We start from the raw sequence: 17,297 nt of genomic DNA on the forward strand, positions 1-17,297 counted from the left end.
ACAATGGCACGACGCGACCGAGTTACGGAGGTGCAACCTATGAATATCAGCATCTGTAAGTTACCATAACAACACCACAGCACTGTTATGAGCTCATGCACAGAACGGCTGACTGAATCACCCTAGCAACAGGCATTTAAGTGTGACATCATTAGTGCTGACTACTGCACACGCTCAGAGCACCACATTCACAGCGTGAGACAGAGCTTACCTGGAGCTCCTAATGCAGCAGAGGGGAGAGAGAGAAATACAGAGTTAGAGAGAGAGAGAGAGAGAGATGGGGGAAGAGAGAGAGAAGAAGAAAACATTACAGAAACAGCGTGTTAGGGACAGAGAGAGCTAGAGAGAAGACAGGCATACACAAAAGAGAAAGGGAGAATACTGTATATACATTTGTAAAAGCAAAGATGTACATGAGTAACGTCAGTGTGGGAGTGGCCTGGTGCTGTCTTTGGTAACAGTCTAAGTGGGTGTGGCCTGTCTCCTTAGTAACCGTATGGGAGGATGTGGCCTGTGTCCACGGTTACCCTGAGCGTGGGTGTGTCTCTGTCTCCATGGTAACCGTCTCACCTCTCCGTCCTCCAGCTCTACATCCAGGAAGTCAAAGTCTCGGAACACTCTGAACTGCTGCTCCGACGCCGTGTCATCCAGCGTGTCTTCTCTGGTTCCTCCCTCCTCCGAAGACACGCCGCTCCCCTGAACCTCCATCATCATGTCCAGGTCCCCACAGGATGAGAAGATCACCTGTAGGGACAGGTAACCATGACGACAGGTTTATAACAGTGTCATAACAGTCTGAACCTCCATCATCATGTCCAGGTCCCCACAGGACGAGAAGATCACCTGTAGGGACAGGTAACCACGACGACAGGTTTATAACAGTGTCATAACAGTCTGAACCTCCATCATCATGTCCAGGTCCCCACAGGACGAGAAGATCACCTGTAGGGACAGGTAACCACGACGACAGGTTTATAACAGTGTCATAACAGTCTGAACCTCCATCATCATGTCCAGGTCCCCACAGGACGAGAGGATCACCTGTAGGGACAGGTAAACATGACGACAGGTTTATAACAGTGTCATAACAGTCTGAACCTCCATCATCATGTCCAGGTCCCCACAGGACGAGAGGATCACCTGTAGGGACAGGTAAACATGACGACAGGTTTATAACAGTGTCATAACAGTCTGAACCTCCATCATCATGTCCAGGTCCCCACAGGACGAGAGGATCACCTGTAGGGACAGGTAAACATGACGACAGGTTTATAACAGTGTCATAACAGTCTGAACCTCCATCATCATGTCCAGGTCCCCACAGGACGAGAGGATCACCTGTAGGGACAGGTAAACATGACGACAGGTTTATAACAGTGTCATAACAGTCTGAACCTCCATCATCATGTCCAGGTCCCCACAGGACGAGAGGATCACCTGTAGGGACAGGTAAACATGACGACAGGTTTATAACAGTGTCATAACAGTCTGAACCTCCATCATCATGTCCAGGTCCCCACAGGACGAGAGGATCACCTGTAGGGACAGGTAACCATGACGACAGGTTTATAACAGTGTCATAACAGTCTGCACCTCCATCAGCTCCAGACCACCTGTAAGGACAGGTAAGGAAGAGGCGACAGTGTGTTGACTCACCGAGGGGTTTTTGGTGAGGCCAACCTCTTGTCCACACAGAGACAGAACGTTCACCAGCTTCTCTCTAGTTCTCTTCTGCAGGAGGGAGAGGAGGAGGAGGTGTTATTGAACATATGAACTGTAGCTTTAACATTTCTATATTATCCAACTAAACCCTCTAGCATAGTTACAGTACCACAATGAAACAACCTTCAACAAACCACTTCACAACCAAACAACTGAACACATCTCTCTTGCAACAACAAAAAATGTCAATGAGACAAACCAAAAAAAAAAAAAAACTATGTCTCTCTTTGACCAAATACCGTGGTTAAACTACCAGAAGGAAACAACCGTGTTACCTAACTAACTGACTGACTGGTATGTTACCTGTGAGGACTGAGGTCTCCTCCAGCTGACAGGCACTAGGACGGTGTTGGAGTTAGAACCAGAGGAGGTGGAGGAGGTGCTACGGGTCACAGCCCTGGCCTTCCCCTCTCTACCCCCTGACCCCTGCAGCTCATCAAACCTCCGCCCGATCACTGGAGTCTAGGAGAGAGAGAGTGAGAGAATGAGAGAGAGAGAGAGAGAGAGTGAGAGAGTGAGAGACAGAGAGAGAGAGAAAGAGAGCGAATCAAATAAACAGATAAACAAACAGCTATTAATACTATAATATTTTAACACTAACCATCCAACCTTTACTTAGTAACATATCTCTATAAACATGAATACTATAACGACACAACAGATTACTTCAGAGACGGATAGAGAGATAGAGAACAAGAGATCAGGAAAGACTAGGAAACAAAGTGAAAGAGAGAGAGAGAGAGAGAGAGAGAGAGAGAGAGAGAGACAGAGAGAGAGAGAGAGAGAGAGAGAGAGAGAGAGAGAGAGAGAGAGAGAGAGAGAGAGAGAGAGAGAGGGTTGTCAGTCGTTCAGAGTAAGACAGAGTATGCGTGTCTGTGTTCGATGGCTCTCCCACCTCTGATATGTCAAAGGTGAAGTCCAGTGTCTTGCCGGGCAGGGCCTTGGCTGATCCGTCCCAGATCCTACTGACCTCCAGGTTAGAGAGGTCACCGTGGGCGTGGCTATAAGCTGGGTGGACCAGACTGGCTGACCGAGACACCACCAGCTTCAGAATGTTTAACGCATCCTTCCAGTGGACCGTCTGATGGACAGAGAGAGAGAGGGTTATACACACACACACACACACACACACACAGCCAAATTTAGGATATTGCAGTATATGGGGCAGGTATTGCAGTATATGGAGTAGATATTATGGGGTATTGGGGCAGAAATATGCAGTATTGGGGCAGGTATTGCAGTATTGGGGCAGGTATTGCAGTTTTGGGGCAGATATATGCAGTATATGGGGAACATATTGCAGTATTGTGGTACAGTAGGTATTGCAGTATATGGGGTACAGTAGATATTGCAGTATTGGGGAGGGTATTGCGGTATTGGGGCAGGTATTGAGGTCGCTAGGTAGGTAGAGGGCTGACCTGCACAAACTTCTCGATGGTCTTCAGGACGTCAGCGTTGAACTGTCTGACCTGGACAACCGTCATGTCCATGTGACTCAACAGACAGTAGATGATCTGGAGCAATGACTGTTGCATGCTGGGTAGGCCCTTGTCCAGGAGCTACAGCAGAGAGAGTGGGGGAGGGAGAGGGGGAGAGAGAGATGGATGATAAGCTATAGACCATACTATTTACCAAGAGAGTTTTCATCTATAGTTTTCATTGCTGTCTATTTACCACCACAAACCGATACTGGCACTAAGACTGTACTCAACGAGCTGAATAGGGCCATAAGCAAAGCTCATCCTAGTGATGTTAATGCAGGAAAACTGAAATCTGTCTTACCTCATTTCTACCAGCTTGTCACCTGTGCAACTAGAGGCAAAAAAAACCCCTCTAGATCACCTCTACTACAGACACAGAGATGCAGCGATTACTTAAAAATCATACAATGTGATTTTCTGGATTTTTGTTTTAGATTCCGTCTCTCACAGTTGAAGTGTACCTATGATAAAATTACAGACCTCTACATGCTTTGTAAGTAGGAAAACCTGCAAAATCGGCAGTGTATCAAATTCTTGTTCTCCCCACTGTAGCTATGTAGACTATCTGCATTGACAATTTCTGCAATAACTTTTTTTACTCATCACATATGCTGCTGTTACTGTTTATCATCTGTAACGTTATTCCTAGTTACATACACATACACTACATTACCAAAAGTAGGTTAATTGTTCAGTAGTTTTATGGCTTGGGGGTAGAAGCTGTTGATGAGCCTTTTGGTCCTAGACTTGGTGCTCCGGTCTCTGACAATTTTATGGGGTTTCCTCTGACACCGCCTATTATATTGGTCCTGGGTTGCAGGAAGCTTGGCCCCAATGTACTGGGCCGTATGCACTACCCTCTGTAGTGCTGTTACGGTCAGATGCCGATCAGTTGCCATACCAGGCGGTGATGCAACCATGCTCTCGATGGTGCAGCTGTAGAACCTTTTGAGGATCTGGGGACCCCATGCCAAATTTTCAGCCTCCTGAGGGAGAAAAGGTGTTGTCGTGGCCTCTTCATGTTTGGACCATGATCATCACTCCAGAGAATGCATTTCCAATGCTCCATTGTACAATGGAGAAGAGATTTACACCACTCCAGCAGACTCTTGGCATTGCGCATGGTGATCTTAGGCCTGTGTGCGGCTGCTCGACCATGGACACCCATTTCATTAAGATCCTGACTAACAGTTATTGTGCTGACGTTGCTTCCAGAGGTAGTTTGGAACTCGGTAGTGAGTGTTGCAACCGAAGACAGACAATTTTTACATGCTACGCCCTTCAGCACTCAGCGGCCCCGTTCTGTGAGCTTGTGTGGCCTACCACTTCGCGGCTGAGCCGTTGTTGCTCCTAGAAGTTTCCACTTCACAATAACAGCACTTACAGTTGACCGGGGCAGTTAACCCACTGTTCCTAGGCTGTCATTGAAAATAAGAATTTGTTCTTAACTGACTTGCCTAGTTAAATAAAGGTAAAATAAAAAATAAAAAATAGCAGGGCAGAAATTAGACAAACTGACTTGTTGAAAAGGTGGCATCCTATGACGGTGCCACGTTGAAAGTCACTGAGCTCTTCAGTACGGGCCATTCTACTGCCAATGTTTGTCAATGGAGATTGCATGGCTGTGTGCTTGGAGTGTTTACATACACTATATATACATCGAGCGCCTGCCCATCGATTCAGTACTGGTACCCGTGTATATAGCCAAGTTATTACCTGGTACTTCCTGTATATAGTTATCATTGACTCAGTACTGGTACCCGTGTATATAGCCAAGTTATTACCTGGTACTTCCTGTATATAGTTATCATTGACTCAGTACTGGTACCCTTGTATATAGACAAGTTATTACCTGGTACTTCCTGTATATAGTTATCATTGACTCAGTACTGGTACCCGTGTATATAGACAAGTTATTACCTGGTACTTCCTGTATATAGTTATCATTGACTCAGTACTGGTACCCGTGTATATAGACAAGTTATTACCTGGCACTTCCTGTATATAGTTATCATTGACTCAGTACTGGTACCCTTGTATATAGACAAGTTATTACCTGGTACTTCCTGTATATAGTTATCATTGACTCAGTACTGGTACCCGTGTATATAGCCAAGTTATTACCTGGTACTTCCTGTATATAGTTATCATTGACTCAGTACTGGTACCCTTGTATATAGCCAAGTTATTACCTGGTACTTCCTGTATATAGTTATCATTGACTCAGGACTGGTACCCTTGTATATAGACAAGTTATTACCTGGTACTTCCTGTATATAGTTATCATTGACTCAGTACTGGTACCCGTGTATATAGACAAGTTATTACCTGGTACTTCCTGTATATAGTTATCATTGACTCAGTACTGGTACCCTTGTATATAGACAAGTTATTACCTGGTACTTCCTGTATATAGTTATCATTGACTCAGTACTGGTACCCGTGTATATAGCCAAGTTATTACCTGGTACTTCCTGTATATAGTTATCATTGACTCAGTACTGGTACCCGTGTATATAGCCAAGTTATTACCTGGTACTTCCTGTATATAGTTATCATTGACTCAGTACTGGTACCCTTGTATATAGACAAGTTATTACCTGGTACTTCCTGTATATAGTTATCATTGACTCAGTACTGGTACCCGTGTATATAGACAAGTTATTACCTGGTACTTCCTGTATATAGTTATCATTGACTCAGTACTGGTACCCTTGTATATAGACAAGTTATTACCTGGTACTTCCTGTATATAGTTATCATTGACTCAGTACTGGTACCCGTGTATATAGACAAGTTATTACCTGGTACTTCCTGTATATAGTTATCATTGACTCAGTACTGGTACCCGTGTATATAGACAAGTTATTACCTGGTACTTCCTGTATATAGTTATCATTGACTCAGTACTGGTACCCTTGTATATAGACAAGTTATTACCTGGTACTTCCTGTATATAGTTATCATTGACTCAGTACTGGTACCCTTGTATATAGACAAGTTATTACCTGGTACTTCCTGTATATAGTTATCATTGACTCAGTACTGGTACCCTTGAATATAGACAAGTTATTACCTGGTACTTCCTGTATATAGTTATCATTGACTCAGTACTGGTACCCGTGTATATAGACAAGTTATTACCTGGTACTTCCTGTATATAGTTATCATTGACTCAGTACTGGTACCCTTGTATATAGACAAGTTATTACCTGGTACTTCCTGTATATAGTTATCATTGACTCAGTACTGGTACCCTTGTATATAGACAAGTTATTACCTGGTACTTCCTGTATATAGTTATCATTGACTCAGTACTGGTACCCGTGTATATAGACAAGTTATTACCTGGTACTTCCTGTATATAGTTATCATTGACTCAGTACTGGTACCCTTGTATATAGACAAGTTATTACCTGGTACTTCCTGTATATAGTTATCATTGACTCAGTACTGGTACCCTTGTATATAGACAAGTTATTACCTGGTACTTCCTGTATATAGTTATCATTGACTCAGTACTGGTACCCGTGTATATAGCCAAGTTATCGTTAATCATTGTGTATTTATTGTTACATGTTATTACTTTTCTATTATTTCTGTATTTTATTTTCTTTCTCTCTGCATTGTTGGGAAAGGTCCCGAGTCAGCATTTCCCTGTTAGTCTACAGCTGTTGTTTATGAAGCATGTGACAAATACAATTAAATAAAATTAGATTTTGATTTGATATGGGGCACATATTCCGTTAAAAAAAAGTAGATTATTTGTAGGACCTCAGACTGATAAAGGTATTTGTAACACTGGGTGGAAATGTGCATATTGGTGAATTTAAAGCCTTTTCCATGTAGCCACATAGGTGGCCATGTTGAGTGTGATGCTCACCTCAGCCATGTAGATGTAGGTGGCCATGTTGAGTGTGATGCTCACCTCAGGTATGTAGGTGGCCATGTTGAGTGTGATGCTCACCTCAGCCATGTTGAGTGTGATGCTCACCTCAGCCATGTAGGTGGCCATGTTGAGTGTGATGCTCACCTCAGCCATGTAGATGTAGGTGGCCATGTTGAGTGTGATGCTCACCTCAGCCATGTAGGTGGCCCTGTTGAGTGTGATGCTCACCTCAGGTATGTAGGTGACCATGTTGAGTGTGATGCTCACCTCAGCCATGTAGGTGGCCATGTTGAGTGTGATGCTCACCTCAGCCATGTAGATGTAGGTGGCCATGTTGAGTGTGATGCTCACCTCAGGTATGTAGGTGACCATGTTGAGTGTGATGCTCACCTCAGCCATGTTGAGTGTGATGCTCACCTCAGCCATGTAGGTGACCATGTTGAGTGTGATGCTCACCTCAGCCATGTAGGTGACCATGTTGAGTGTGATGCTCACCTCAGCCATGTAGGTGGCCATGTTGAGTGTGATGCTCACCTCAGGTATGTAGGTGGCCATGTTGAGTGTGATGCTCACCTCAGCCATGTAGGTGGCCATGTTGAGTGTGATGCTCACCTCAGCCATGTAGGTGACCATGTTGAGTGTGATGCTCACCTCAGCCATGTAGGTGGCCATGTTGAGTGTGATGCTCACCTCAGGTATGTAGGTGACCATGTTGAGTGTGATGCTCACCTCAGCCATGTAGGTGACCATGTTGAGTGTGATGCTCACCTCAGCCATGTTGAGTGTGATGCTCACCTCAGCCACATAGGTGACCATGTTGAGTGTGAGGCTCACCTCAGCCATGTAGGTGGCCATGTTGAGTGTGATGCTCACCTCAGCCATGTAGATGTAGGTGGCCATGTTGAGTGTGATGCTCACCTGAGCCATGTAGGTGACCATGTTGAGTGTGATGCTCACCTCAGCCATGTAGGTGGCCATGTTGAGTGTGATGCTCACCTGAGCCATGTAGGTGGCCATGTTGAGTGTGATGCTCACCTCAGCCATGTAGGTGACCATGTTGAGTGTGATGCTCACCTCAGCCACATAGGTGACCATGTTGAGTGTGATGCTCACCTCAGCCATGTAGGTGACCATGTTGAGTGTGATGCTCACCTCAGCCATGTAGGTGGCCATGTTGAGTGTGATGCTCACCTCAGCCACATAGGTGACCATGTTGAGTGTGATGCTCACCTCAGCCATGTAGGTGACCATGTTGAGTGTGATGCTCACCTCAGCCATGTAGGTGACCATGTTGAGCGTGATGCTCACCTCAGCCATGTAGGTGACCATGTTGAGCGTGATGTCAGCGAAGGCCTCGTGGAGATAGCGACACACAACGCTGACCCAGGAGAAGGGGTCCCGCGTGTACGACCTGTTCTTATACAGGGTCATCACATGGGCCAGGTGAGACAGCTTGGTGTTCTTCTCCTCCAGACATACCTGGAGGGAGGGGGAGAGAAACAGGAAGCTACGGAACTGATGGAGTAGATGTAACTCTGTGGTAAACAACAGAGAAGCTGGATGGTCCAGTGGACAACGATCTAAGAAAATGAAACAGACTCTTTAACTGCAACAGGAATAACACTATAAACGTAAGACCATTTGAAATGTATTTTGGTGTTTTACCTGTGCGATCCTCTCAGCACTCTCCTTGCAGAACTGAGTGGGGTGGCCAAAGTGTTGCACCAGATGAGGCAAGAGACACAGCACATTCAGGGGAAAACCTAGAGAGATAGAGAGAGGGATGAAGAGAAAGATAGGAGAGAGAGAGTGGTAGAGAAAGAGAGAAAGAGCGAGGGATAAAGAGAAAGATAGGAGAGAGTGGAAGAGAAAGAGGGATGAAGAGAAAGATAGGAGAGAGAGTGAAAGAAAAAGGGAGAGAGAGGAATGAAGAGAAAGATAGGAGAGAGAGAGTGGTAGAGAAAGAGAGAAAGAGCGAGGGATAAAGAGAAAGATAGGAGAGAGAGAGAGCGAGAGAGAGTGAAAGAGAAAGAGAGAGAGAGGAATGAAGAGAAAGATAGGAGAGAGAGAGTGGTAGAGAAAGAGAGAAAGAGCGAGGGAGAAAGAGAAAGATAGGAGAGAGAGAGAGCGAGAGAGAGTGAAAGAGAAAGAGAGAGAGAGGAATGAAGAGAAAGATAGGAGAGAGAGAGGGATGAAGAGAAATATAGGAGAGAAAGTGGTAGAGAAAGAGAGAGAGAGGAATGAAGAGAAAGATGTGGTAGAGAAAGAGAAAGAGAGTGGTAGAGAAAGATAGGAGAGAGTGGTAGAGAAAGAGAGGGATGAAGAGAAAGATAGGAGAGAGAGACAGTGGTAGAGAAAGAGGGAGAGAGGGATGAAGAGAAAGATAGGAGAGAGAGAGGGATGAAGAGAAAGATAGGAGAGAGAGAGAGATGAAGAGAAAGAGAAAGAGAGAGAGAGGAATGAAGAGAAAGATGTGGTAGAGAAAGGGAAAGAGAGAGAGTGGTAGAGAAAGATAGGAGAGAGTGGTAGAGAAAGATAGGAGAGAGTGGTAGAGAAAGAGAAAGAGAGAGAGAGGAATGAAGAGAAAGATGTGGTAGAGAAAGGGAAAGAGAGAGAGTGGTAGAGAAAGAGAAAGAGAGAGAGAGGAATGAAGAGAAAGATGTGGTAGAGAAAGGGAAAGAGAGAGAGTGGTAGAGAAAGATAGGAGAGAGTGGTAGAGAAAGATAGGAGAGAGTGGTAGAGAAAGAGAAAGAGAGGGATGAAGAGAAACATAGGAGAGAGAGAGGGATGAAGAGAAAGATAGGAGAGAGAGAGAGGGATGAAGAGAAAGATAGGAGAGAGTGGTAGAGAACGAGAGAGAGAGAGAGAGTGGTAGAGAAAGATAGGAGAGAGTGGTAGAGAAAGATAGGAGAGAGTGGTAGAGAAAGAGAAAGAGGGATGAAGAGAAAGATAGGAGAGAGAGAGTGGTAGAGAAAGAGAAAGAGGGATGAAGAGAAAGATAGGAGAGAGAGAGTGAAAGAGAAAGAGAGAGAGAGGAATGAAGAGAAAGATAGGAGAGAGAGAGTGGTAGAGAAAGAGAGAAATTCAATTCAAATTCAATGAACTTTTACTTCCTGGGAGGGAATTTCATGTGTGGTGATGAATGGTACACATAAGACACATAACAACACATGACACATAACAACATAAGACACATAACAACACAAGACACATAACAACACAAGACACATAACAACACAAGACACATAACAACACAAGACACATAACAACACAAGACACATAACAACACAAGACACATAACAACACAAGACACATAACAACACAAGACACATAACAACACAAGACACATAACAACACAAGACACATAACAACACAAGACACATAACAACACATGACACATAACAACACAAGACACATAACAACACAAGACACATAACAACACAAGACACATAACAACACAAGACACATAACAACACAAGACACATAACAACACAAGACACATAACAACACAAGACACATGAAGGCTACAGTATTAAGGATTAGAAGTGTTCTATGCAAACCCAAGATATATTAACATATATACAAACACATCTCAAGGAATATAAACCAACATACAGACACATCTCAAGGAATATAAACCAACATACAGACACATCTCAAGGAATATAAACCAACATACAGGTCTGAGGGTAGAGGGTTATACTGGTCTATACCTGGAGGGTAGAGGGTTATACTGGTCTATACCTGGAGGGTAGAGGGTTATACTGGTCTATACCTGGAGGGTAGAGGGTTATACTGGTCTATACCTGGAGGGTAGAGGGTTATACTGGTCTATATCTGGAGGGTAGAGGGTTATACTGGTCTATATCTGAGGGTAGAGGGTTATACTGGTCTATACCAGGAGGGTAGAGGGTTATACTGGTCTATACCTGAGGGTAGAGGGTTATACTGGTCTATATCTGGAGGGTAGAGGGTTATACTGGTCTATACCTGGAGGGTAGGGGTTATACTGGTCTATATCTGAGGGTAGGGGTTATACTGGTCTATATCTGAGGGTAGAGGGTTATACTGGTCTATACCAGGAGGGTAGAGGGTTATACTGGTCTATACCTGAGGGTAGAGGGTTATACTGGTCTATATCTGAGGGTAGAGGGTTATACTGGTCTATATCTGAGGGTAGAGGGTTATACTGGTCTATATCTGAGGGTAGAGGGTTATACTGGTCTATACCAGGAGGGTAGAGGGTTATACTGGTCTATATCTGGAGGGTAGAGGGTTATACTGGTCTATATCTGAGGGTAGAGGGTTATACTGGTCTATACCAGGAGGGTAGAGGGTTATACTGGTCTATACCTGAGGGTAGAGGGTTATACTGGTCTATATCTGGAGGGTAGAGGGTTATACTGGTCTATACCTGGAGGGTAGGGGGTTATACTGGTCTATATCTGAGGGTAGGGGTTATACTGGTCTATATCTGGAGGGTAGGGGTTATACTGGTCTATATCTGAGGGTAGGTGGTTATACTGGTCTATACCAGGAGGGTAGAGGGTTATACTGGTCTATACCTGGAGGGTAGAGGGTTATACTGGTCTATATCTGGAGGGTAGAGGGTTATACTGGTCTATATCTGGAGGGTAGAGGGTTATACTGGTCTATATCTGAGGGTAGGGGGTTATACTGGTCTATACCAGGAGGGTAGAGGGTTATACTGGTCTATACCTGGAGGGTAGAGGGTTATACTGGTCTATACCTGGAGGGTAGGGGTTATACTGGTCTATATCTGGAGGGTAGAGGGTTATACTGGTCTATATCTGGAGGGTAGAGGGTTATACTGGTCTATATCTGGAGGGTAGAGGGTTATACTGGTCTATATCTGAGGGTAGGGGGTTATACTGGTCTATACCAGGAGGGTAGAGGGTTATACTGGTCTATATCTGGAGGGTAGAGGGTTATACTGGTCTATATCTGAGGGTAGGGGGTTATACTGGTCTATACCAGGAGGGTAGAGGGTTATACTGGTCTATACCTGGAGGGTAGAGGGTTATACTGGTCTATACCTGGAGGGTAGGGGGTTATACTGGTCTATATCTGGAGGGTAGGGGTTATACTGGTCTATATCTGGAGGGTAGGGGGTTATACTGGTCTATATCTGGAGGGTAGGGGGTTATACTGGTCTATACCTGGAGGGTAGATACCTGGTCTATACATCAAAGGTATATAAACCAAATACAGACAAGGAGGGTAGGGGGTTATACTGGTCTATATCTGGAGGGTAGAGGGTTATACTGGTCTATATCTGAGGGTAGAGGGTTATACTGGTCTATACCTGGAGGGTAGAGGGTTATACTGGTCTATACCAGGAGGGTAGGGGTTATACTGGTCTATATCTGGAGGGTAGAGGGTTATACTGGTCTATATCTGGAGGGTAGGGGTTATACTGGTCTATACCTGGAGGGTAGGGGTTATACTGGTCTATATCTGGAGGGTAGGGGTTATACTGGTCTATACCTGGAGGGTAGGGGGTTATACTGGTCTATACCAGGAGGGTAGGGGTTATACTGGTCTATATCTGGAGGGTAGAGGGTTATACTGGTCTATATCTGGAGGGTAGGGGGTTATACTGGTCTATACCAGGAGGGTAGGGGGTTATACTGGTCTATATCTGGAGGGTAGGGGGTTATACTGGTCTATACCAGGAGGGTAGGGGGTTATACTGGTCTATATCTGGAGGGTAGAGGGTTATACTGGTCTATATCTGGAGGGTAGAGGGTTATACTGGTCTATACCTGGAGGGTAGAGGGTTATACTGGTCTATACCTGGAGGGAAGAGGGTTATACTGGTCTATACCTGGAGGGAAGAGGGTTATACTGGTCTATATCTGGAGGGTAGGGGGTTATACTGGTCTATATCTGGAGGGTAGAGGGTTATACTGGTCTATACCTGGAGGGTAGAGGGTTATACTGGTCTATACCTGGAGGGAAGAGGGTTATACTGGTCTATACCTGGAGGGAAGAGGGTTATACTGGTCTATATCTGGAGGGTAGAGGGTTATACTGGTCTATATCTGGAGGGTAGGGGTTATACTGGTCTATACCTGGAGGGTAGAGGGTTATACTGGTCTATACCTGGAGGGTAGAGGGTTATACTGGTCTATATCTGAGGGTAGGGGTTATACTGGTCTATATCTGGAGGGTAGGGGTTATACTGGTCTATATCTGAGGGAGGTGGTTATACTGGTCTATACCAGGAGGGTAGAGGGTTATACTGGTCTATACCTGGAGGGTAGAGGGTTATACTGGTCTATATCTGGAGGGTAGAGGGTTATACTGGTCTATATCTGGAGGGTAGAGGGTTATACTGGTCTATATCTGAGGGTAGGGGGTTATACTGGTCTATACCAGGAGGGTAGAGGGTTATACTGGTCTATACCTGGAGGGTAGAGGGTTATACTGGTCTATACCTGGAGGGTAGGGGTTATACTGGTCTATATCTGGAGGGTAGAGGGTTATACTGGTCTATATCTGGAGGGTAGAGGGTTATACTGGTCTATATCTGGAGGGTAGAGGGTTATACTGGTCTATATCTGAGGGTAGGGGTTATACTGGTCTATACCAGGAGGGTAGAGGGTTATACTGGTCTATATCTGGAGGGTAGAGGGTTATACTGGTCTATATCTGAGGGTAGGGGTTATACTGGTCTATACCAGGAGGGTAGAGGGTTATACTGGTCTATACCTGGAGGGTAGAGGGTTATACTGGTCTATACCTGGAGGGTAGGGGGTTATACTGGTCTATATCTGGAGGGTAGGGGTTATACTGGTCTATATCTGGAGGGTAGGGGGTTATACTGGTCTATATCTGGAGGGTAGGGGGTTATACTGGTCTATACCTGGAGGGTAGATACCTGGTCTATACCAGGAGGGTAGGGGGTTATACTGGTCTATATCTGGAGGGTAGAGGGTTATACTGGTCTATATCTGAGGGTAGAGGGTTATACTGGTCTATACCTGGAGGGTAGAGGGTTATACTGGTCTATACCAGGAGGGTAGGGGTTATACTGGTCTATATCTGGAGGGTAGAGGGTTATACTGGTCTATATCTGGAGGGTAGGGGGTTATACTGGTCTATACCTGGAGGGTAGGGGTTATACTGGTCTATATCTGGAGGGTAGGGGTTATACTGGTCTATACCTGGAGGGTAGGGGGTTATACTGGTCTATACCAGGAGGGTAGGGGTTATACTGGTCTATATCTGGAGGGTAGAGGGTTATACTGGTCTATATCTGGAGGGTAGGGGGTTATACTGGTCTATACCAGGAGGGTAGGGGGTTATACTGGTCTATATCTGGAGGGTAGGGGGTTATACTGGTCTATACCTGGAGGGTAGAGGGTTATACTGGTCTATATCTGGAGGGTAGAGGGTTATACTGGTCTATACCTGGAGGGTAGAGGGTTATACTGGTCTATACCTGGAGGGTAGAGGGTTATACTGGTCTATACCTGGAGGGAAGAGGGTTATACTGGTCTATACCTGGAGGGAAGAGGGTTATACTGGTCTATATCTGGAGGGTAGGGGTTATACTGGTCTATATCAGGAGGGTAGAGGGTTATACTGGTCTATACCAGGAGGGTAGAGGGTTATACTGGTCTATACCTGGAGGGTAGAGGGGTTATACTGGTCTATACCTGGAGGGTAGGGGGTTATACTGGTCTATACCTGGAGGGTAGAGGGTTATACTGGTCTATACCTGGAGGGTAGAGGGTTATACTGGTCTATACCTGGAGGGTAGAGAGTTATACTGGTCTATATCTGAGGGTAGAGGGTTATACTGGTCTATACCTGGAGGGTAGAGGGTTATACTGGTCTATACCTGGAGGGTAGAGGGTTATACTGGTCTATATCTGGAGGGTAGGGGGCTATACTGGTCTATACCAGCAGGGTAGGGGGTTATACTGGTCTATACCAGCAGGGTAGTGGGTTATACTGGTCTATACCAGCAGGGTAGAGGGTTATACTGGTCTATACCAGCAGGGTAGAGGGTTATACTGGTCTATATCTGGAGGGTAGAGGGTTATACTGGTCTATACCAGTAGGGTAGGGGGTTATACTGGTCTATACCAGTAGGGTAGGGGGTTATACTGGTCTATACCTGGAGGGTAGAGGGCTATACTGGTCATTCAGAGTGTGTTATGTCAGATGCAATTTGTTCCCTCTTCTTCCTCCCTTGTTTTTTGTAAATGTCACCGAGGGTAAATGTCAAAGTGTTAGCCTCCAGCTGTACATCCTACATGTATCTCTCTACATCTTTTACCCAATGGGATTGTTTCGTTATGGTCTAGTCCTTGATTAATCGATAGATTGATTGATTGACAGACTGACTAATCAATACGTACCTATAGCCTGTGATGTGTCGACCACGGGGACTCGTGAGACAGGTGTGAGCTGACAGAAGAGTTGCAGGGTGAGGTCAGAGGTCGTCTGGGAGGTGAAGCCCTTTAACAACAGCTGTTGTAGTCCAGAAAAACCACTCCATCTCAGCTGGGCCTGCAGCTTCTCCAAACGCTCACGGTTCTCCGCCCGGTCCAGGGGCACCTGGGAAATGGAGTTCCGGTTTAACTTTAGAGTTCTCTACGTATGTACAGGGTACATTCTTATCACATGTATTGTCAACCTTTGGCAGTAACTTGTGGATAAAGCCATTGCATTATCATTACATTTCTATTACAAAACCCATAGCACCTTAGACAGCAGCTTGTTTACAGGTGTAGTGAAATATGACACTCAAATGTACAGTTTGATTTACCAATTATCATGTATTATGCCATGTTTACACGACCCACCTTAGACAGTAGCTTGTGGACCATGTTTACACGACCCACCTTAGACAGTAGCTTGTGGACCATGTTTACACGACCCACCTTAGACAGTAGCTTGTGGACCATGTTTAAACGACCCACCTTAGACAGTAGCTTGTGGACCATGTTTACCACGACCCACCTTAGACAGTAGCTTGTGGACCATGTTTACACGACCCACCTTAGACAGTAGCTTGTGGACCATGTTTACACGACCCACCTTAGACAGTAGCTTGTGGACCATGTTTACACGACCCACCTTAGACAGTAGCTTGTGGACCATGTTTACCTTAGACCCACCTTAGACAGTAGCTTGTGGACCATGTTTACACGACCCACCTTAGACAGTAGCTTGTGGGTCATGTTTACACGACCCACCTTAGACAGTAGCTTGTGGACCATGTTTACCTTAGACTTGTGGACCACCCACCTTAGACAGTAGCTTGTGGGCCATGTTTACACGACCCACCTTAGACAGTAGCTTGTGGACCATGTTTACACGACCCACCTTAGACAGTAGCTTGTGGGCCATGTTTACACGACCCACCTTAGACAGTAGCTTGTGGACCATGTTTACACGACCCACCTTAGACAGTAGCTTGTGGACCATGTTTACACGACCCACCTTAGACAGTAGCTTGTGGACCATGTTTACACGACCCACCTTAGACAGTAGCTTGTGGACCATGTTTACACGACCCACCCACCTTAGACAGTAGCTTGTGGACCAGGTTTACACGACCCACCTTAGACAGTAGCTTGTGGGCCATGTTTACACGACCCACCTTAGACAGCAGCTTGTGGACCAGGTTTACACGACCCACCTTAGACAGTAGCTTGTGGGCCATGTTTACACGACCCACCTTAGACAGCAGCTTGTGGACCAGCCTGAGGGACATCTGATACTCAAACTCAAAATCTGACTCCATGAGTGACACCGCCACCCAGAACACGGTAGCCAATAGGGACGAAGGATGGGACACGTGGGCAGGATCAGACAGCACGCTAGGATCAATTCGATTAGTCGACGCCGAGGAGGCGTGTATACTCCGTCCGGGCCGGCCCAGGCCGTGATTGGTGCAGGCCTGGATGCGGTCGAGGGTAGCGCTGCGAGGCGGATCGTGTGATTGGTTACCGCTCTCACCAAACTTTTTGGGTACAGAATAGGACCGCTGGTGTCGGCTGCGTTCGGCTGAGAGGCCGCTAAGCCCCACCCCCGGCAGGTTGAGCTGGCCAGTGCTCTTCCTGTTAAACTGCTTCTCAAGCTTCTCATTGGTCAAGAAGTCTGGGGAGGAGGTCCTACAGAGGGGTTAGAAAGAACAAAGCTAGAGTGAATAGTTGACCATACTG

The 17,297-nt window shown here is 45.6% G+C and overlaps 1 protein-coding gene across 1 annotated transcript in view; it reads right to left on the bottom strand.

Moving 5' to 3' along the window:
• The window catches only part of fryb (furry homolog b (Drosophila)), a 181,240-nt gene that overhangs the window by 17,146 nt on the left and 146,797 nt on the right, over nt 1–17,297 (bottom strand). The window contains exons 45-53 of the mRNA XM_042311233.1: nt 16,811–17,246; nt 15,486–15,684; nt 8,758–8,855; nt 8,401–8,571; nt 3,141–3,281; nt 2,618–2,803; nt 2,026–2,184; nt 1,657–1,731; nt 571–744 (exon numbers count right to left, since the gene is read on the bottom strand). Of these exons, the coding sequence (XP_042167167.1) occupies nt 571–744; nt 1,657–1,731; nt 2,026–2,184; nt 2,618–2,803; nt 3,141–3,281; nt 8,401–8,571; nt 8,758–8,855; nt 15,486–15,684; nt 16,811–17,246 (1,639 nt within the window). The remainder of the gene's footprint in view (nt 1–570; nt 745–1,656; nt 1,732–2,025; nt 2,185–2,617; nt 2,804–3,140; nt 3,282–8,400; nt 8,572–8,757; nt 8,856–15,485; nt 15,685–16,810; nt 17,247–17,297) is intronic.

The sequence above is a fragment of the Oncorhynchus tshawytscha genome, linkage group LG33 (assembly GCF_018296145.1).
Source record: "Oncorhynchus tshawytscha isolate Ot180627B linkage group LG33, Otsh_v2.0, whole genome shotgun sequence".
Taxonomy (NCBI): domain Eukaryota; kingdom Metazoa; phylum Chordata; class Actinopteri; order Salmoniformes; family Salmonidae; genus Oncorhynchus; species Oncorhynchus tshawytscha.